The sequence below is a fragment of the Anas platyrhynchos genome, chromosome 6 (assembly GCF_047663525.1).
Source record: "Anas platyrhynchos isolate ZD024472 breed Pekin duck chromosome 6, IASCAAS_PekinDuck_T2T, whole genome shotgun sequence".
Lineage (NCBI taxonomy): Eukaryota > Metazoa > Chordata > Aves > Anseriformes > Anatidae > Anas > Anas platyrhynchos.
Genome location: NC_092592.1, coordinates 39,089,084 through 39,112,208, shown reverse-complemented (window position 1 = coordinate 39,112,208; position 23,125 = coordinate 39,089,084). Strand labels below are relative to the sequence as shown.

The 23,125-nt window shown below is 41.0% G+C and overlaps 1 protein-coding gene across 7 annotated transcripts in view; it reads right to left on the bottom strand.

Moving 5' to 3' along the window:
* The window catches only part of PTPRE (protein tyrosine phosphatase receptor type E), a 92,672-nt gene that overhangs the window by 3,802 nt on the left and 65,745 nt on the right, over positions 1 to 23,125 (bottom strand). For all 7 annotated transcript variants that reach the window (XM_027460260.3, XM_027460261.3, XM_027460262.3 and 4 more), the window contains 14 exons: positions 19,058 to 19,148; positions 18,229 to 18,305; positions 18,065 to 18,101; positions 17,483 to 17,580; positions 15,833 to 15,952; positions 14,474 to 14,634; positions 11,796 to 11,931; positions 11,237 to 11,386; positions 8,992 to 9,085; positions 8,100 to 8,176; positions 7,360 to 7,494; positions 6,440 to 6,565; positions 5,085 to 5,245; positions 72 to 207 (listed from right to left, as the gene is read on the bottom strand). In XM_027460260.3, the coding sequence (XP_027316061.2) occupies positions 72 to 207; positions 5,085 to 5,245; positions 6,440 to 6,565; positions 7,360 to 7,494; positions 8,100 to 8,176; positions 8,992 to 9,085; positions 11,237 to 11,386; positions 11,796 to 11,931; positions 14,474 to 14,634; positions 15,833 to 15,952; positions 17,483 to 17,580; positions 18,065 to 18,101; positions 18,229 to 18,305; positions 19,058 to 19,148 (1,599 nt within the window). The remainder of the gene's footprint in view (positions 1 to 71; positions 208 to 5,084; positions 5,246 to 6,439; positions 6,566 to 7,359; positions 7,495 to 8,099; positions 8,177 to 8,991; positions 9,086 to 11,236; positions 11,387 to 11,795; positions 11,932 to 14,473; positions 14,635 to 15,832; positions 15,953 to 17,482; positions 17,581 to 18,064; positions 18,102 to 18,228; positions 18,306 to 19,057; positions 19,149 to 23,125) is intronic.

Below are 23,125 nucleotides of genomic sequence, written 5' to 3'. Positions count from 1 at the left end.
TGTTCTCTTCCCACAAGAATATTTACAAACACACATCCTTTGACAAAGATCCGGGTTGTTAAATATCATACCAGTGTTTGCACCATATGTGGCCTCTGCAGTCTTAAGCTCTTCACAGCTTGAAATACGTCGAGGAGCCCTTCAGCCTTCACTCGTTCCAGGATGTTGCTGAGTGCTATGAACGTACCTGTTCTGCCAGCACCAGCGCTGCAATGGAAACACACCTGGTTGGCATGCAGCAGGGTAAAAATGCTAAAAATAATATTGATAGAGAATACCCAAGCTCGAATATTAGCCTATTCTGCCACTTCAGCCACGCTAGAAGGGAGCCAGCAGTAATCGAAATTAATCCTGAGCCAGGCAGGAGCTGCTCCAGCCCCGTTGCTGACAGCTTCTGCCCTCAAACAGGAGATTGTGAGCAGCAGCAGCAGCACATGGATGCTGTCAGCACCAGCCTGGCACTTGAATTACGAGCTAGCAAAGCTGCTTCTTCATGTATCCATTAGTTTTCAGCAAAGAAAGCTTCCCATGCTCTCATGCTCTGCTTTCAGGTTTGCTCTGGATGTGGCAGAACACAATCAGAGCCAAATATCAGAGCCAAAAAGAATTGGCTTTCTTAATCACACAAATTACGGGCTATCTGTCACCAAAAAACAGGGGCTGTGCCCTGGAAGGCCAGCAGCTTTGATAGGAAATAACTAAAAGCAGGATGGAATTTGGAATTCGGCAGTCAGTGGCAAGATGAAGCAGAAGGTTCACTGGACTGAACAAGGATAAGCACAAAATAATTTATTAAATTTAAAATTTTCATGTTTTTTAATCATTTATAGCAGGTGAAGTGTAATCACACATCATTGCTTCCACCTTAATTCCATCAAATGGAAAAAAAAAATCTGATAAGCATAGTCTTATGAAAAGATTAAGTGCAAATGCATGTATCCTCAGCTGGATACATTAAAAGTCCGACTGGAGGGAAGATGAACAGGTACAACATATTAGATGCACTATTCCCTTCAGACAATTACTTTTATCAGATTAAAGAAAAATGCAAAATCCAAAAGGGTTCAGGCTTATTTATTATTATTAAATATTAAATATTATTTATTATTAAATATTATTATTTATTATTAAATATTATTATTTAACTGTATGAAGTTTAACAAGGCCAAGTGCCAGGTCCTGCACCTGGGGCGCAATAACCCCAAGAAGAGCTACAGGCTGGGAGAGGAATGGCTGGAGAGCTGCCAGGCAGAGAAGGACCTGGGAGTGATGGTGGACAGTCGGCTGAATATGAGCCAGCAGTGTGCTCAGGTGGCCAAGAAGGCCAACGGCATCCTGGCTTGTATCAGAAACACTGTGACCAGCAGGGCTAGGGAGGTGATCGTCCCCCTGTACTCGGCTCTGGTGAGGCCGCACCTCGAGTACTGTGTTCAGTTCTGGGCCCCTCGCTACAAGAAGGACATCGAGGTGCTTGAGCGGGTCCAGAGAAGGGCGACGAAGCTGGTGAGGGGCCTGGAGAGCAAGTCCTATGAGGAGCGGCTGAAGGAGCTGGGCTTGTTCAGCCTAGAGAAAAGGAGGCTCAGGGGTGACCTTATCACTCTGTATAAGTATATTAAAGGAGGCTCTAGCGAGATGGGGGTTGGCCTGTTCTCCCATGTGCCTGGTGACAGGACGAGGGGGAATGGGCTAAAGTTGCGCCAGGGGAGTTTTAGGTTAGATGTTAGGAAGAATTTCTTTACTGAAAGGGTTGTTAGACATTGGAACAGGCTGCCCAGGGAGGTGGTTGAGTCACCATCCCTGGAAGTCTTCAAAAGACGTTTAGATGTAGAGCTTAGGGATATGGTTTAGTGGGGACTGTTAGTGTTAGGTCAGAGGTTGGACTCGATGATCTTGAGGTCTCTTCCAACCTAGAGATTCTGTGATTCTGTGATTATTTGTCGTTAGCTAATCTGTGGTAACCTCGTGTGCTTTCTAGAGTAACCCATGAGTGATGCACTTTGGAATAGGTCTACATACACAAAAAGGTGAGGAAATAAAGATATAAAGTAAAGCTGCACACAGACATCATCAAATGTTGCTTATTCACTTATTCACACATTGTTTTCCACTCCATTGCTTATACTGTCTGTGTTAGATGCTCTCTCCTTTCTTCCCAAAACATCTTTTTAATAAATCCTTAAAGTCCATGTAAGGTTTTTGGTCTGTTTTGTTTGTTTAGCTGTTTTGGTTTGTTTTTTCTTTGCTTTTTTTTTTTTTTTTGTTTGTTTGTTTTTGTTTTGTTTTGTTAATTGGCTGAAAAATTTTGGTATGGAGAACTAAACTGCATTTGAAATGCAGGAAAAACACATGTGTTGTCTCACGGGAACACAGCACTACTCCTTTCATACTCGCTTCCCTCTCTGTACTTCCTTTAACACTTTTCTAAAGGGAAGATAACTTTTCAATTTGACTCTCAGACTTCATTTCTTGAGACAAAGTTCAAAAGCAAAGAATGCTCCAAAAGGGCAAAGACCGGGCAAAAGAGTGAAGCAAGGGATCTTTAAGCAGTCCTGCCTGGTTTATTATGGTGCAGAGAGGAGGAGACAGCAAAGAGAGAAAAAGCACAGGTAGCTATGAACTAAGCAGAAGGCAGCAGGAGACAAACACTGGGATTTAGCAGATTGGCTTTGAATTCTGTTGGCAACTAAGTTAGCAAAGCCCTTCTGAAACTATTTAGTGCTAGGTCTTCATTCCACATACAAATTATCACTTCTAGCTGCTCCTGAAACCATTCATAGTTAGAAAAAATTAACAGAAGGTTTCACAAGTTCATGCGAATGCTCTGAGAAATCAGTCTTTTCTTGAAAGGTGTTTACTTATTCATAAATTTACATTAATCTACATTTGAAGACTCAGGTATGACTGCATGGAGCAGTTAAAGTGCACTGTACATACAGGCTGTCAAAATAGGGGCAGGACAAAATGTGCAATATTAAAAATCCTAGGATACACTGCGTGGTTGCTTTTATTTTCTTGTTTAGTGAATTTTTATATTCATTGCAGTGATTTGAACAAAATCTAGGAAAAACTCGCATCAAATAATTAAGCTGGTGCTTCACAGAGGCTGCAGCTCAAAAAATGTAAAAAAGTAGAAGCAATATATGCCTCAGATAGTTCTTATCTATCTGATTTATGTATATCAAAGACATCAGTTGCTTTAACCTCTGATTTTATTGGTTAGAACTAGTTGATACTTTACCCACTTTAATTATCATGTAGAATTTTACCTCCCTAGCATTTATAAAGAAGCAGCTGTCAGAACTGGTCAAACTGAAGCACCAAACACAAAATATCATCACCAACATTGAGTTCAGCCACCATCGGGTGGGAAAACCCACGGTCCCCTAGGGAACATAAATGAAAACTGCAAAGAGAAAACACTTCAGAAGCACGGAGGAAGAAGTTTTAGCAATTAATACACATTACTGTATGCTCCTATCCCAAAACGCCAACAAATCCAGGAGCTCCCCGGATCATTTTGCTTCAGCAGCTGATGAAAATACTTGTGACACTTCAATAGCCAAAATACAAACCACACTTCTCAGAGAGTGAGACCCATTAAAACTCAAATCAGAGCAAAATAAAAAGTCAGTGCACTCTGCAGAGAGCAGCTCTAACAAAGCCTTTCCTATTTCTGACTCTAACGGCAACCATGTGCTCTTCTAGCAAAACACTTCCGAACGGTCAGTGAGCACACTTCCCTGCAGATAATGCTACGAGACAATCTGAGTGTCACATAAATCACTGCTGCAATTTCTGCAGCATGAAAAACAACCTGTTGGGTGTCCTCTGCAATGCAGGAAAGCCCCAGAAGCAGCGCCAGACATCACCGCTGGCTGACACAATGCGGGAGAGCACAGCTCCTGCAGGGAGGATCCCTGTCGTAGTACAGGTGCCAAGCATTGCTCAACAGTGGGATCACAGAAAGGGGAAGAAAATACCACAGTTAATAATAATAAATGTTGTTAGATATAAAAATACCAGGATCTCAGCCTCTGTGCATGGCTTGAGGGAGACCACAGTCCAGCAACAGCAGCTGAACTCATACAACGTGCTCAGGAAGAAAAGATCTAATCGGCCACTATCTAACCTGTATTACCAATTCTGAGGGCAATGAGAAATAAAATATGTCACGGTCGAGCTCCAATCACAAGAGACACTCTACTGCACAAGATCTTAGACAAATGCAGCAGAGACGAGGCCCCTGCGAAACCCGGTCTGGGTAAGAGCAGCACTGAATTTGCCAGCACCTCTCCCACGGCAAACAGGTCCATGGAGCCCACAGCAGCAAAAAAGTTCATGTCAAAGGGTGACCTCTTGAGGTTAATAACTTCTTATTTAGAAGACAAAACAAACCAGGCACCTCTCTTCTGCTGCCTCTGCCTCTGTGGACTGTCAGCTTGACTTTGTATTGACCAGAAAAAAAGAAAAGGCTTTATTCACTTATAAAAAATCCAGTATTTTAAAAGGAAAGTGTTATTTCTGAATTAGGCGGAAGCAGAATGATTGTTTTACTACTACTTTTAAAGTCAGCAGATGTAGTGCAGAAATGGAAAAGAACAATTTAGAAGACTGGTAAAAAGAAAAAAATACTCTAAAAATAGCATTTGAAAACACAAAGGGAAAGTCCAAAAAATACAGCTTATTAAAAGAACTATGGAAAAAGAAAAAATGACAGTACACTGGTTTTTCTGTCTTTCATGCTTTCAAAAACAGAGGTACAGTCTGTGTTCAGATTAGGTTAAGGATATATTCCATCATGCCAATAATTTGATTACTTTGATCCTGATAGAACATTTGAGCCCCGTATTGCTGGGGTGTTTTACAAATCACTACAAAACAAAACAAAACAAACAACAACAACAAAAAAACTACTATTGTTTCACATTTATGTAATCTCAATTTTTCCATTTCTCTACCTTTTGCTCATATTTCTTAATTTTTATTTTTAAAGGATGCAGTCTACTTACAAAGAACTGCTGTAACCACAGCCAGACTGGAGAAAAGGTTATCAGCTAACTGTGGGAAGGAGAGGGGAGCCTTACCTGCAGTGCACTGTGATCGGGTGATTCCCTGTCTGCTGCTGCTGCTTTTGGACAGCTGCGATCAGGTCAATCATCCCTTTTCCTTCAGCAGGAATTCCAATTTCTGGCCAGCCATGGAAGTGGAACTGCCGAACCAGCCTGCTTTGCTTCTCGTGGTTACCCTACGTGCATGCAAAAACCAGATTCATCCAGCTGTTAATTCCAGATGGAAACACACTTCTTACATTCAACAGCTGTAGCATAATTTTTTCACCATTACAGTAAAGCGGGCTAATTTCAACCTGGTCCATAATACACCGCTCATGCATACCTGATGTTCCTACAATCCCCATGCACTGTGCTAAAAAAAAAATCAGCTAATGAAATCCACTCATCTTTGCACAATGCTACCTGTGACCTTCAAATTTAAAAATTATTTGTCTTGTCTTTATGCTTGCTGACTAAAAGTTCATATAGGTATTAATGCCATACTAATTCTGGCAGGCAATCTGAACATTGCATCGTTATTTCAGAGCTAATTAAACAGGATTGTTGGGAATGGACTTCACTAGTGGTGCTAAAATAGTGAGTTGATACATAAGGAAGAAAACCATTATTACGAAAACGAAAAAATCAGAAAAACCAAAATTATCTAAAATTGTTTTACTCAGGTTTTAAACACTTTCCAACAGGACAGAAGTCAACACAAGGACGAGGACTCTGTGTTGTGAGCACAGTGTGTATTTGTGCCTTATCCACCACCTTCCTTCAGAAGGAAATGCAGAGCCCTTTAAAGCCCTTTTGCTTTGCACGTGCCAACTATTTAAGTGTATAAATTACATGTAACACAATAGATAGTTAAATTAACGGTATGGTAAATGGCAAGTAGTGTGTGGTTGTTTTATTTTTTCAAACACAGCAATGCAAATCGGTTCCTAAAGAAGTAGTTCAGAAAGTGAAGAAATGCATGTCCAAAAGTTCAAAAAATAGTCATCTGTAGAGCATGCCTGCAGTACAGCAGCATTACGGAACAGCTGGTAGGCAGAGAATTTGTATTTGTGCTGTAAATGCTTCCCAGGAATTTAAAATCCTGAATCAAATTCTCTGTACTAGATATATGGTAAATGGTAGAAAACGCAAGACCAGCAGCAACAGCAAAGCATTACCAAAAAAAAACTCTTTAATCAAGGGCGTGTTTTACTGACCAGGATTTTCATGGGGTTTTAAGCGAAATATTTCCTATAAGTTTCCTCTTGACTGCTAAAATGTCTGCAGTTATCATTAGATAGAAATTCCAGGATTTAAGTTACGTAATTATATTTGTAAATACCTTCAAATGTAAAAAAACAAAAACTTATGCAATTTAAAAACCATACCTGATTATACGTAACTATGAAGTCTCTTACACTTATGGCATCTAAAAGATTGTCATTCTTTATTTCTACATTTATGTCTCCGTGAGTTACTGAGCCCTCTGATGGCCAATACTGGAAGCATTTTTCCTGCAAAATTGAGAGAGAATTGTAAACATTCCGTGATATTATTTTTATCCCAGTTATCTGCATAATGACGAATCTCTGATATAAAATGTGAAATACAGCTTAACATGTTGTAGACAGTTTGCAGTGAAAAGGCTAATAACCAAGAGTATTGGAATAAAATATTTCTACAGTGTAAAGCATTAAGATGAAAAGGACTCAGAAGTCATAGTTGATAAATACTGCTTTATAAATAAATCAGAAGGAAATTAAGTAACTCCTACAGGCAATGCAATGCAATGTTGTAAAAAAGCCTCCCAAAAACACCAGAAAACATCGCAGAGCACTAAAACATGAGTTGAACACCGAGTTTGCAACACTGCAGGGATACAGGTCTCTGATAATTCATGAGGAAGGATGCACAAGGAGAGGTTCAGAAGCTTATAGTGGTGAAAAAAAGGGGGAGTTCCTCAAGAAAACATTGTCAGCTGTTCTAAAATCCCAAGCAACTCTTCCACAGGCATTCACACCAGGAATCCCAATAATAATTGTGATTTTAATGTGAACTGGGCCCTTTTAAAAAACATAAGTTTCTGTGTTCTTCCTGACAATTCAAGCAAAAGCAGCAACACTGGCCTACACCTAACAGTGAAGCAAGAGGTCGTTCAGAGAAGGCAAAAAATCTTGCTAAAATTTGTATAAGGGTTTATACAAATGGTATAAGTAGTGTAAATATTATAAATAGTATGTAATAGTGTTTATCCAACACAAAGGCTCATCTTTACAGCACTTTTAAAAAGCAGCTGTGCGATGCATACCTGCTCCCTCTCCTGAACTTCTGTGAGCATGACGATGGTGTGGCACTTCCACTCCCACACCATCCGCCAGAAATCCTCCACGGTATGGGGCAGCGGTCCTTGAGTGGCAATGAAGTAATCCTTCTGGCGATAGCCCTGCAGAGAAAAGAGACACGTGAGTGTAATGACACGTGAGGATGAGAATGACCGAAGCTGGTATGCAGAGAGCTCAGCACCCAGCTTCTCTCTGAGCCTCTCTGGATATAATTAATTCTCATATTTAAATAAAAAAAAGTGGAAGGTGTTGGCCAGGTTCCGTGAGGAAGCCAGGAACAAAGCCGGCAATTATTGCAGGTCTCCCCAGGTAAATCCTGACTCCCAAACACTCTGAAAGCCTTTCCCCATGCTAAATACATACTCCACCCTCCCACCCCTCCTCTAAGTTAGACAACCAGAGTCAGGATGTCTGTTAACCTGCATGCAGATAACAGAACCTGTTTCACTCCCTGTTTTTTCAGGACTTAATACAAACCTTAGTTTATACATCTCACATCAGCAATGTTTAAAGTACACAACTATTTAAATTGAAACTGAAAACGCCAGATAAGAAACGTATTTGGAAACTCTCATAAGCCAAACCCAAATAAAAAAGCTACTGTTCTTCATAAGCCAAGTTGGCCACGTCTCTTTAAAAAGACTTACAAGCAACAGCAAAAATATTTGACTTGTAGTCTAAATATATCAAAAACATTTATACTTACATCTATGAAGGAAGCATTGATGTAGTCTGTATACTCCTGCCCTCTTTTCATTGACAGAATCACTCTATTAAAATCATCTGGAAAAACAAACAAACACACAGGTCTATTCTTTCTTTTGCTAACTGTATGTTGACTGCTTCACTCTTACATTTATGAAAGAGCAACAAAACTTTCAGCTGGAAGCCAGAAAGAGTGTCTTAAAGATCTTATCCATGATTTACTGAGCGTGTGGAGGAGAGCACTAGCTCTTCTGTGGTTTATTTTTACTTTCACACAGGATATGACAAGCAAGGTCTGAAACTTATTTTCATGAGCAGACATTGCAGTGCTGCTCCAGAGTGGGCAAGGAAACATACAGAAAGTATGCTGGTTAAGTGGGTGAAACTGCTGAATTATTTCATTCAGTCCTGAAAAAAATCTGGTCATTACGTATTTTACATTGAAAAAGTTCAAATAAATAAATAATGTGTGTGCAGACACTCCATAAGGACACCACACTTTACAGGGACAGGATACTCTGCCTGTGTCGTTGCCCAAGCGTTGAGCAGCCATGTCTGCAAAGAGGACGACAAAACCAAAGGGAAGCTAACTAAACCCTCAAAAATGTGGTCTACCTAAAAATGAAACAAAAACAGTTTTCAAAGCATTTGAATTTTACAGGCAGTATGTAAAAGTTACAACTTTTCCTTCTTCAAGGCATATGCAGTAATTATTTGCAGAATTACAGTTTCCAAGTTTGGGCTTTCCTCTCTTCTGGACCCAGCCAACGCAGCCATATGCTGGTACGAGGTGTGCTGGTACCAACACGCAGGTAGAATATTAACTTACGACAACCTTAGGACAGCCATGTACTTATAGCACTTATTTCTACAGATAAAGTTGATCATCTTACATGGGATAATCTGGATGACTCTAGCTTTTTTCATATTTGCTGGAAGGTTGCCAGTTCTCATGTTTTCCTTCATTATTCGGACATTTGTTAATTTCTGCAATAAAACACACAGATTATCTGTAATTATCTGTACAGTATAATTACGAATGATGGTCATGTAATTTTTTTCATACTAACAAATATTTTTGTGAGTCTGAACATGCTTCCAAAGCGTATCGGTAAAGTTTAAGTGCAATAAAATGACAGCAGGTTATCTTTTTTTTTTTTTAATGACACTTCTGGACTACTTGAGCGTGGCTTCCAGAAGCACAGAGTGCCCACGCCCTTTGAAAAATTTCTTCAATTTCAGATTCAGAAATTGAGTTTCACAATTTAGCCACTTTTGAAAACCTGTCTGCATTACCTTTTTATCAAATTAATTTCATTTTTGCCTTCCCAGCCTTTAAGCAAGCAGAGGAAGGTCGAGGAGCACACTGAACACTATTCCACTCCTGCAGCTCCAGACACTGCCCAGGAGCTTTGCAAGCCCGGCACTGAAATAGCGGCCGTTTCATTTCCACATTCTTCTCAAGTGCTAAAATACTTCTCTTTCATAAACTTCACTTCCCTTATCATCCAAGCACAAACTCATTTCATAAGCATTCATACTCATTTCCTTGATATTAGCAGTGTAATGATCCTTTTCAGATTATTAAAATTCTGAGATGCACCACTGGGCATAACGAGGTTGCACGAACGTGGGGCCGGCTGTGCACTACCTACTGTAACCAGGCTCTATACATTTCCAGCTTTTGCTAGCAGAGGGACCAAAGGATGGTGGTATCCTCTGTTATTTATTCAGTATAGGATGACAGTATTCCCAGGACATAGAAAACAAGCAACATTTCCCCAACATTTTTTTGTAGTAGAGATTACACATAAGATTGTGCCCACTACCATTAACAGGCTGCTTCTGCTGGGCTGGGACCTGCCCATCAATGACTGTAGTTACACAGCTGCATTTCAGCAGCTATTTAATACAAACTCAGTTTACATTTATTTTAATTTTCAAGCTGCAAGCAGTTTTTCAGGTACTTCTCTGTATTTGCCAGATACTGAGCAGCAGCACATCCTAATGCCAGTAAAGGCTCTAGTACCAGCAGCAAACCAATAAAAAGAAACTCCCATATCTCAGAAATCACTTTCCAGTTAGTCTGTAATGCCATGTTTAACAGACTTTATGTCAGAGAGTCTGGTAGTGGTTACAGCAGAGTTCTGCTCTTCTTCTGTGCAGATTGGCTCAGTGCTCCTGGCCCATCTAAATGCTTTTCAGAATACACAGCCGAGCTAAATGTTGCTCTCTGTACTTTGTGACAAAGGCTAGCACAGTGGACAGCAAAAAAAAACCAACTCCTTAGGAATTCTGAAAAAAAGTGGAATACTCAGTGTGTTCACTTGCTTCCTTCCCTCAAAGAGTGTAAATCTTTTGAATGTTGAACTTTTTGCTGTACTTTTTACTTAGTTTTCTTTTCCCACTTCCCTATTTCTGATTAAATTAATCCATTAAAGGAAAAAGAGAAATTCAGTTAACACTGAATTCATTTGATTAAATTACTAAGTCATTTAATGCCTTCAACCCATATATAGAATAAGTCTTTTAGCACAGTAAATGTCACAGAAAAGTTCTAACTATTTCCTCAGTGCAGTTGAAGTCTATTTTAAACAGGGATCACGAAAGACAGCGTCACTGGTATTTCCAATCAGGGCTTCTCCACAAAACAAGAATGCCTTATTTCTCCACTTTTTAAATATATATTTTTCCCTCCTGGTAGTTGTGGATACTCAGTACAAAACTTGAAAACTCTCCATAATTCACTCTGCTGTCACGGTGGTGACTGAGTTAACATTTCTGTTGACATGCCAATTCGGTCAATGTAACCCAGCTCCGTCTTCCAGCAGTATCTGATCTGGCATCCAGTACAAGACTGAAAGAATAATTCCATTTTTCTTCTACAAGCAAACCAAATGCATATAGGAAAATATCCATCAAATGATGAAGGTTTGAACGTGCATTTTTCGAACAGGGTGTTAAGGCCAGGCCTCCTTCACTGATCCCACAGGATCCGTTCCCAATACATCCACTATAAAGTGGGTGGTTCAGTCTTGACAGTCCCTTTCTTTTTTTAGTTGCCCTTCTCCTGCTTCTGAAGTATCTTTGTGTCCCAAGTGTTTCAACATTTGAAAATCTTAGACCCTTCGTACTTACTTTAAATTCTTCTTCCAGCCCTATTTTGACAAGGTTTGGTGCTGCACTGTGCGATGTTTGTAGATGTTTTTCTAGGGATGACACATCTAGCTCCGTGTCACCGTAGAGGTAGTATTCAAGTAAGGCTTGATAAATGAAGGAGTACTGCATCTGGAACAAACAACAGGCATATAAGCATGATGCACGTCAAGGAAGCCAAACCATACCATGTCTGGCACGTTCATTCACCTCATTTGGCCTACAACTCACTGATCACCAACGTATACCTTAGGCTAAAAGAGAATTCCTGTTACATCACTCCTTAAATTCCACTTAATTGTGCAAGGGGAAACCCTGGACACCACACCACAAGATAACGTGCATTACAGTGATCTATCTCCATGCCAAAGACTGAATGTGCCTCTATCTCCTTCCCCAGCATTACCCTTCTGGGCTTTGCTTATGTCCCCGTTACCCAGGTGTGCAACAGAACAGGGAATATCACACTGGAGACACAGATGCGCATTAATCGACTTGAAGAAAACATGAAAAATTGTAATTTCAACCAATTCCTACTTACGTCAGTCTGAACCATCTGTGGACGCTGATTACGGATTCTTGAAACAAACTCAAAAACATCAACTTTCTGTTCAGCATGCATCATGTCTATTATGGCATCTATAACGATAAACGTGCCTGTTCGGCCCACACCAGCGCTTAAAAAGGAGAGAAAAAAAGACAAAAAAAAAAAATTGAACTACAAAGTCTGCAAGAATTGCTATGGCAAGGACAGAGGTTGAACTTGTGCTGTTTCTACTGAACTGAAATACTCAATGTGCAACACGTTTTCACTTTTGATTCTAGTAGGGACAGCAACACAAAAGGATCTAAGTTTTTAACCTAAAAAGTTACCATTTCTAAGCTGTTTGAAGAGGTAAGATCACAATTATGTTACTCAAACACCTTTGGTAAAAACAAACAAAAAACAAAACAAAACACACAACTGTGCTTGAGCAGTTAAAATAATTGTCTAAAATTAAATTTTAAATATTTTTCCTTTTTTTCCTCCTCTTTTCTGCATGACTGCTGTTACAAGTTCTACACTACCAAATGCTGCTATCTCCAAATATATATATATTTTTTAAATATCCTTCAACAGCCACGAGAGGGAGCAAGATTACTATAAATTATATCGCTCCTGATTTCCAGCTCTTCCTTTCACAGGAAAAGGGCATGGCATCCTGTGCTAGGCATTAATAGCTCTGCCTTAACCTCCTGTTAGCTTACTTCATACAGCAACTGCCGTGACGCCCAGAAACACCTTCTGAATCACGCCAAACGTTTCTCCCCTCATCCCCACGTGCCCAAAAGACGCAGAGTAACTTTCAGCAAGGAAACGGCAGGTTTTAAATCATCTCCGAAGAAAACAATTACCGCATGCGGCCATTCAGTGCAGCCAGGCCTCCCTTCCCTCTCGCTTCCTTTCATTCACGTTTGACCTCTCCCACAGCGGCCGACTCCACCTCGAGCCCTGCTTTCTTGACTCACACTTTACGGAGATTTTCCTCCTCCTGACGTGTCCTGGAGGCCACCCCTGGCCGTGATGTGCCCTCTGCCACCCACCCGCTGGCCTCACACCCCGGGCCCCTCTCTCGTCCCTCACCCATGGGTGCCCACGTCCCCTCTGCCTGTGGTCAGCTTCCTGCAGACCAACATCAAATTCAGTACGACAAAAACTTACTTTGGCAGAGACTGCCGATTCCCCTCCCCTCCCTGTATTTTACCTACTGCTTTTTACTCCCAAATGCCAAATTAGCGTTTTTTTTTTAACCTTCAAAAATCTCTGACTGAGCAGTTTTTACCCAGAATGACTGGATGATATTTTTGTAAAAGCTCCCCCCCCAAATGCACGGTTACTCACTATCGATGAGTTTCCCTTTCCTTTTCCCAACAATTCAATAGTGTCATATCCTGCCTGTAGCGGAAATTAAGTGTCACCTTTCTCATTCGTTACTTCTAAAGCAGGCCAAAGTGCCACACAAATCCCCACCTGGCATGTAGTGCAGTGACAGCGTGCTGCTGGACCAGTATATAAATATAAAATACCTGATTTAATTATAAAATATCTCATTAGAAGTCTGCAGAGATTTATCTTTATTTTGTCTCTACTTTTCTTAATTAAATTAAGCACAGAACTTCCTTCTGGTTCAAAATAAAGCTCAAACCCAGTATTAGTCTCCACAGAACATCACGGCTAAAGGCTGAAAAAATACAGTGGGTTTCTCAAAGGAAAGGCTATGTGAGACTCCTAAAGTCTTGTTCCTTCTGAGGCTTTTCTTTAAGACTCTTATGTATGGCACATGGGAGAGAAGACAAAATTTGAATGGAAACAAAAAAAGAAGAGGCTGGCTGGGCAGGACAACCATGCTCTTCTCAGTAGTGCACAGGGAGTCCTCAAGGACTCTCAGAGTATTTCTAGATGTCCGACAAAAGTAACAGAAAATAAAGAAATATATGAACCTACAACCATTTCCTTGAAAACAAAACCCAGAAAGACAAAGCTGCTATTCTTTTCTTTTTACTCTAACCTCGCTCAGTACGATAATTGTTCCTAAAAAGTCACTTCTTCCTCAGTTGTAACATTACAGTTGCTACAGAGATTGTAATTATTCTTTTAAAAATAATTTTTTGATTGTGGTTTCATTAACATTTAATTTCAAACACCTTAGCACAAACTTTTAACAGCAGCAAGTTCATGTGGTTGCGACTGAATGAGTGGGATTGTTTTCTGCATCGGTATGTAGTACATTTCTTAAATTGCAGCATTTCAATCTCTTAAATACAAGCCTTTATTTAAAAAACTTCAAGGCATTTAATGGACGATTTACATAGCAAACTAATTTTATTGTGGGAAAAGTGGAGGATGAATTCTCAGAGGAGCATTTAGTGGCAAAGGTCACAGATTTGTATTACAAGTCTGTTTTTCTGACAAAGAGCATATTTATACCAAAGATCATCCATGGATAAAACAAAACCTTCTGTCTGAGTATTACAGTGACAGCAAAGACCTATCTTTTGAAACTGTTCTTACCCCTGGCTCTAAAAAGCTTAGCGTACTATTGACCTTTATATGCATACATATACAAACAAACACAAAAAAGCGCGTAGCCTATTAACAAAAAATAAACATTCAGCTTAAATATTCCATGTGTAACTCCAGGCCAAACTAATGGAATGGTTTGAAGAGTTCAAACCTACCTGCAGTGAACCACTACTGGCCCAGCATGGGCAGGATTCAACGTTTTGACTTTCTTCAGGAATTTCAGCATCCCAATAGGTGTGAAAGGCACTCCGAAATCAGGCCAGCTGGTGAAGTGAAGCTGTGTGACAAGCCTCAGTGCTTTACAACCATCATGCAGCTGCAGGGAACACACAGACTGAGTTGGACATCTCATTTTCCACGCTGAGATTTATAAACAAACTCCCATGATTATGACTTGTATTCCTGCAACACCTGGATCCTGACTCAAGGATTAGACACTTACAGCATATGTACAATATAAACACGGAGTAGAATTACCATATATTCTTAAAATGCATGTTTGCAGAGAAAACTGGAATAATCCCAAATTAAGATATGTAAAGTACAAAATTCACAATTCATGCAAATAATGGATCAAATCTCAAGTCCTTTTTCTCTTATAAAATCCTCACGACACTCCTTTTAGCAACTTCACATGAAACTCAGAAAATTCACTCTAAACATTGAAGACCTGCATCACTATGAGGTGCCGAATGCCAACTTTAGCAAACTGCTTTATCACAAAACCTGAAAGATGGGGATAAACATTTCACATCAGTGCATTAAAGGACAGTTAAAAGTATTATCCACTGCTTTACATGGCCTGTGTTGACTATCAGCACTCTGTATCACACGCGAAAAATAAAATGAAAGTAGTTCTATATGGCTGGACACAGCTTATCAGCACTCACTAGACATACTGCCTGAAATAAATATTGTGATTCAATCTGAAGACTTCAACCTGCATTACGCTGTAATTGCATTACAAACACAGCAACTCCCCTTTATGGGGTGAGGATCTCTGGGAGCCTGTCCCTGTAAGAGGCAACACACTGTGGATGCGCACGCAGTCATCACCTCTGTCTCTCTTGTGATCTAAAGTTTTCATTGTGCTGAAGACCAAGGTTATGAGAGAAGCCAAACTCTTAATGCTGTCTGACTTTGGCCAGCCAGTATCCAGAATCCACAGACCACTCTAAAAGCCCAGCTATATTCCAATTTACTCATTTATCTATCTATACAATTTGTCCCCCAAAAGTTCATCACTCTGCTCCTGTGATAATTACAACGAATGCTGTGGTACTTGGCTACAGGCAAGAAGAAACCTGAGCAGAGCCTGTTGCAATTCATTAAATGGCCGTGGCCACGATGCATGCTGTCACACAGAGCCCACCAGCTGGCCCAGATGCAGCAGAGAACCCTTCTAGATTTGCAAATGTTTAACCTACTTTCCAAATCTATTTTATTTTAACTTGGCATTGCAACAATTTGCTTGAAAAGTTAAAATGGAGGCAGAGAGGAGCGTTGTTACTGACCGACTGGACGCAGAACTTGCGAATGGTGTAGTCCACGAGAACGATGCAATCTTCCACCGACACGCGGATGTTCCCGTACGTCCAGCACCCCTGATCAGGCCAATACTGATAGCATTTCTCCTGTACAAACACACGGTGCAGTTTGTAACGCTGAATCTGACTTCACTGCTGGTCACACATAAAACAAGGCAGGTATTTGAAAACTGTGCACAGAAGTGCACATTAGAGTATGTGGGGTTAGTCATCTGACAGAAGACAGCTTTAACACTTTGCCAGTGCTATCGATGATTAAATTTATGCAGAGAAGGGTGTGAAAAGCTTTGAAGCTGTTTTTTAAACTATCCAGATCTAAACCACATGGGGGGGGGGGGTAGGGGGGGCTTTCTGATGATAGAGAGGGAACTTTGATGTCTTGACCCTTTATTTTTAAGCTTTGGGTGTAGCCAGTGAGAAATGTGAGGGAGTCCTTATGTAGGAGTCATCAGGAACATCGAGTTTTAACAGTTTAACAATTCTGCCTTCTCACACTGGAAACAAGCTCTTCTTACAGACTGCTTTGCAGTTCGAGAGCTTGATCAAGCAACGCTACAATTACAGTAAAATAAAGCAGAAATACCATGGTGAACAGGCAAAGGAGAGCCTTTCCTCATCACTGCTGTGAGATGAGAGTACCTGAATTGTATTTTCTTTCTTGTTTTAAATAAATAAATAAATAAATAACACTTATGAAGGCCAGTGTGCCATTTCCCCCAAGCCATGAGCTGCCCACTGCCGTCCCAAGGCAGGTGCCACTGTCACCACCACAGCACAGCTGGCAGGAGAGGTCGCCTCTGAGCAGCAGAACAGGCACCAGCAAGCTGCTGGGCTCTGCCTGCTTTGCCTCCTGGCTTTCACAGCTAACAGGGAAACGAGGTTTGCTTCTGGTGTACGATTTGGAGGACCTTAGGTATTCATACAATAAGGCTGTGGCACAAACAGCGTAGCAAACTTTCCCCCAGAAGGAAAAAAAAAAAAAAAAAAGACTACTGAAGGATCTCTTGTCAAAATCTCGTGATGGTGCACTTCCTTAATGCTTTGACTTAGCTTCTAAGATCTCCGAGGCAGGAAAGAAGTTAAATGTTTGAAGCTCGCTGCGTCTCGGTGCTCAGCCAATACGCGCAGAAAGTCTCACGCAACAGGAGGAGCACCGCGCGCCGGGGGAATGTGGGAACAGGAAGCAGCAGAATCGCTCTCGCAAGAGAGCAGCCTTGTTTTTCAATTGTTGTGTGCATGCCCCAGAAAGGATTTTGAAGCATAATACTCAGCATACAAATGAATAGCGTTTTTCTCTTCGTTTCTAACCAAAACCACCCACAAGTGAAGTCCGATGCTGACAAAAAACAAAGGCACAAGAATGTGCCTTTGGCTATGGGTGACGCAGGACAAAATCAGCTATGAGAATTTCATCCTCAAGATCTACCAGCATAAATTTGGACTTTGGGAAGCTAAAAGTACGTTCATTAGCAGGCACTCAGATGAGCTTTCAGCTCCTTTTAGGGGCTGGAAAAGGAAGTGGTCAGATACACGGCTGGCCAGGTGCTGAGCAGCCGCAGCTACTTTTGGATCACAACGTTGGTAGAGACATCCTCTGTCACGCTGACAGCTCCTTACCTCCTTCCTTTCTTTCAAGTTTGTTAACATGACGATAACTGCAGACTTCTGCTCCCATATCATCCGCCAGAAGTCATTGACCGTTTCTTGCTTGGGTCCTGCACACAGAACACAGCTCTGCTCAACAGATGTGCCCAAGACCAGCAGCACCGCGGGACGCGCCAACATCCCCTGTGCTGGGTGCCCACCCAGAACTGTGTTTACTACAAACTGCTCATGCTTTGACCCACAGTGCTTATTTCTTAAAAACAGTAACACTAATACTAAATAAATAAATAAATAAAATCCTATTATTTACACAATTATTTTTCCTCACCCAAACCCCCAGATGAGACAAAAGAAGAGAGAAACAAAGTGGAGATGGAAGTGGAGAAAGGAAATTCTCCAAGCTAAGAAGAGTACCTGCAGGTTGAAATGCAGTGGGTGCCCCCATGCTCACTTCACTTTCATTTACAGTCTAACATTTAAAGTTCACCTCACATTTGGCCACCATCTGAACCCGAAAATAACCTTTATAAAACTTCTAAAATTAAATACTTTCAGCCATAAAACACACATAATAGAGAGATGAGAATGAATTACCTTGTGCTGCTATGAATTTATTCTTTTCTTTATAACCCTATGGAAATAAATATCATAGGAGTTAAAAAATGAAATGTCAGTGTGTGCTGGCAGAAAAATGCCTATTTAATATTAATTTACAGTCAAAGTTAGCAGTTTGGCTAGCAGTGGAAAACTGAACTTACATCTATATATGACGCATTAATGTAGTCTGAAGGTGGGACTCCATCTATTTGGGACAAAATCACTCTGGAATGATCATCTGGAAAAAAAAAAAAAAAGGCATTACAAGCACATTTGCATTTGAATCAGTCTTCAGTATGTTACTTCCTTATAAATGTCAGGACAGGCTTAGCAACAGTTGTCTCCCAAACTGCAGGCTGCACCCCAGCTATCTCAGAGGTGCTCTGCTCTGTTCCAGCTAAACCCTGTGGACACCACGAGTGGGTTTTGGTGGCCCTTCACCTCCTCCTGCCAGAGCCTGAGAACGGTGACTGTACGTGCAGGCTGCAAAGCACAGCACTTTCACAAGGGTTTGTGGCTGCAAGAGCCAGACCTGGAGGACATCGCTGCCCAAAGCGGCTGTGGGGGCTCTGCTGAACTCAGCAGCAGCTGCGTGCTGTCCCCAGCTCTCATCAAGAAACTTCCTCCACACAAGTCTTGCTTTGTCCTCACACTTGAGGGTTACTGGGACTGCATCTCCAGAACAGTGGAAGCCCAAACTTCACTCTGTTTTCTTTCAGCCCTGAAACACCAGTTTGCCATACAGTCGTTAGGTAGAACACTAAGTTTTTATATCACAACACCTGATTAGCATTATAGAAAAACATGACTTAGGATGATCAACAGCTAGAGACATGCCGCAGCAAAATAAACAGGTTTTACAGAGATATGAGGAACACCTGTGACCAGTGAGATTATGTTACTTGAGTATTTTCAGCAAATGAACACCGCCACCATGCTCAATGCCAGACAGATAAAGCATCTGATTTAGAAGAAAAGGTAATGTCTTACATGGAAGGATGTTAGGGTATCTGTTTTTCTCCCTGTTTTCTTCCTTGTTTGCCATTTCAAATGTTCCCTGCACATATCCAGGTGTTAATGACTGCAAAAAGACACAAAGAGTCATTGTGTTATAAAATAGCTAACTGCTGACTGCACACAGCATAGGAAAAATCTGCATTTCTACATAATGCCTCTCATCCAACAGAATTAAACATATTTTATTTTTTTTCCAAAAAAATAACTTTCATTACTCTAAAACAGGAAACCATGGCCTGGCAGATTTCAGTGCAGAAAACGAGTTCAGCAGTTTTGAAAAATAAGTAATTTTTCCACCAGAAATCACAGTTATTTAGAAGACTGTTAAAATCTGAGCTGCTGCTTTAAGATGCCATCTGCCATCATGATTCATAGCGCCGTGACCCAGCCATGCGGATGCATCGCTCTGCCGAGCTCTGCTCCAATAGCTACTTTTAGCAATAGCAGTTGGTTCAATAACAGAAACAGAGTTTGATTGTTAATAGCTCAGCGCTGAGAACATGAAATATCAACCGTCTTGTCCAGATCTACAGGTGAGGCTCCAACTCTGGCAGAAAGGGAGGAATAAAATAAATCACAATTCGTTAGTAGTGAAGCTCAGAGCTCAGTGTAAGAGCACGAGTAAAAATTTTGCTTGTAATCAGCAAGATCTAAGGCTGCAGATAAATTTAGTCAGGCTTAAAAAAAAAAAAAGGTCTTTCAGAACAATCAAATGAAAAGAAGAAATGAGAAATGGAGAGGAAGATGGTGAAGATAAAAAGAAGGAGGTGCCAGAGGTGGAAACGCTCCATCTCCACAGTCAATGCTGACAGGATACCATCACCAAGAGGCCACGGGGGCTTCCCTGAAAGCTGGAGAGATGTGGCTGCTATCGAAAAGGCCCACGGAAAAAAAACAAGGAATGCTGCTCATCCAGAAACACAGCATGAGACTCATGTTCCCTGTGCTTTGAAATGCCCTGCTCATGACAAACAGTGTAAAGGAGCATGGAGGTCCATCAGGTTTGGTACGTTTATCTCCTCAAACAATGCTAGTGTGTGTTGGATCACAGTGAGGTAAAATCCCAGCAGTTTGGGAGTGCAGAACCTCCTTCTCCCACCCCCTTTCACTTAGGGGAAGGGAAAATTGGGAAATGACTGTATTTTAAGAATTAGCTTAAAGCAACTGTCCCTGCTTGTCTGTCATAAAGCACTGTTTGGACTTTCCCCTTACAAACAGAAATCAGTGTTGTCAGGGTTACATAGCATAGAAAGAGGGAGGAAGGAAAGGAGGGAGGACCTCACCGACACAGAAAGAACAGCAACTTGCATTTTTTTTTTTTTCTTTATACCACCTAAACTTGTGAATGTAAGAGAAAGAAGGTTAAAAAAAAAAAAAGAAGAAAAAAAAAGAAAAAAGAAAGAAAAAAGAGCTACCAGTTAAAAAAGAAAGCTACTTCTAGTAAACTGCCTAATTCCTTATTCAATTGAAACCCATGCTTTTGCTAATTAAAACTAATCAAAACACAGTTACAATTTTAAGAAACAGAAATGGAATTTATGTTTTGCATAACAGTAAATAATTAGCACTCATTCTGAAGACAGCCAAAAGAATTCCCAATGAAACGTCATGTTAGTCCTGCATGTTTATGTGAAAAATGCATGAAAAATAATTACCACTCCACAATAATCTTTCCAGTCCCTGCTCCTTACTTCTGCAAGTCCACGACACCTCCGTGGATACTTCCTAAGGTCACACCACACTGCTAAAGGAGTGCTTTGGACCCCATACAAGGACACCGCCCATTTCAATGGGCTTCACAACCCAACCCAACCATCTCCAGAGGGGAGGATGGGATTCAACAAAGATGCACTTGATCATGTCCTCTCCATCCTCCCACATGTCATGAGGAGATGATGAGTCTTGGTGGCACTGGGTTGTCTGCCCAGTGGATACTGGGTCACTGCGATCTTATCTGCTCCCACTTCACAGGAACCCTAAAAAGCTCTGCGAAGTGATAGAGCAGTATGACCTATCCAAGCATCAGCACATTTTCTCATTTTTTTTTTTCACTGCATGAACCACAGGGACATCTTAAATTAAAATTAAAACTTCAAAGGCAAATTCTTAGGAAGGTTTTCAGACATTAATCCAAAGATTGAGGCAATGACCTAGCCATCACGCACTTCAACGAGCAGCCAGCTCATTTTGTGTTATGGATAATAAATAGAGGTAAGACTTATTTGAGGGACCAATACAGGAAGGAATATATTTGTTTTGTTTTGTTTGTTTGTTTTGCTGTGAAGAAAGAAAACACGCTTCCTAGTGCCCTATGTAAACACAGGAATCAAATAAAATTAATAAAATGAAGATACCGAGGGTAGGAGACTGCTATTTCAGTGTACAAGTGTAACATGTGCAATTTAGGGTAGTTTAGGCTTTAAGGGTAATATCAAAAGCACTGAAGAACACAATAAATCTAACAGAACTGTCCTCAAAAATCCTTTCTATCTGCTGTGCACTGTTTGCCTACCAGTGCTTGCTTTTTTACTTCCACTAGAAAAATCCCTCAGGGCCCAACTCCTCTGGGTGGTGCAAATGTGCAGCCGCTGCTGGCTCGCAGGAGTGCCAAAACATCAAAATCAGCCCAAATCCACTTCAAATTCTCAAGGAAGAGACCCTCTATGTGTTTCCTGGGACATTATATAGGCCTGGTGAGGTAATCCTGTGGCCAGCCTGCTGGGCTGGAGCTGCCACGGCCTGGTGCCTGGCGGGAGCTGAATTTGGGCCTCTGAAGGAGGGGCTGGCACGTAGGCATCCCATGCTGGCAGGTCTCAAATTCTCAACCATTTTCTTTCTCACATCGCAACAGCAGACTTCTGTTTATCCATTTTCCTGTTTTATGTCATAATATTGATCACTAAAGTTCAATTTTCACCTTTCCTTCCCCTCTCAGGCTTGAGCAAGCAGCACATACAAGTCCGCAAGCAGCCACAGGCAATATAACGGGGAAAAAAACAGCACAAAACCCATCAAGCAGACGTTATGTACCATCACCCACAGTCACTTACAAGCCTGCTCTACACGTGCCTGTTCATTTACAGGTATTGGAGCACGGTTTTCAGACTTGGAGCTTGTGTGCAGACAGAAGCTCACCCGCTCGCAGCACGATGCAGAAAACAATCCAAGCAGAGCAGGTTTTAAAATAAAAATAGATTGCTTGTTTCACTCCTGACTGTGGAACATATTAATCAGGAGAGTCAAAATTCACAACTGTGCATCTTGACAAATTAGTTTTCACATTCATTTTGTCGAGTTAGATAAATATCTCCACAATGCTGCGTCTCTTGCAAGGCAAAGAAATTATACCTTTTAAATATACCATCAAACAAATTGCAGATATAAATATGCTACCAATTAAGAAGGTAACATAACAGGCTGTCTAATTAATGCATGCATTGGCTTTGACAACTCTGTATTTGACATTTAATCTACTGCTCTGTGCAACTTGCTTCTGCTGCTAAGGCAAGTGAAGAGAAATAATGAAAGTTTGGTAAAGGCTCATTAAATAGGCATGCGAGGGCGGGCTGGCAGTGCCATGTTTCACCATGGACACCGGTCTGCAGCAGCTCACCACAGGCTCTGGTTACGACTCATTCTCACAACCACACGCAGCTGTTTGGGTTATGTGGGGAAAACAGAATCTCCTTTCTGGCTAAGGCAATGCTTCAGAGAAACCCTCACAGCTGAGATACTTCATGGAAACGTATCTACTAGGGCACCAAGACCTATGAAAAGGGAAGTGATGGGAGGATAACAGCAAGCAAAAGGTCAGATCACCAAAAAAACCCCAAAACTCATTAGGGCAATATTACAGGCCACACTCTTTTACCCTAAGTACTTCCCATAGAGGTGAGGCACTTGTAATAATTGCTTCCCCCTACCAACAAGAAAATCAAAGTTAATGACATTCTTATTCCACTTTCCTCTCTACCACAGACCTTTAAATGCTAACCTTTCAGTTAACCTTTCAGATTTTGCCACAGGGCGGTGAGAGCAGGT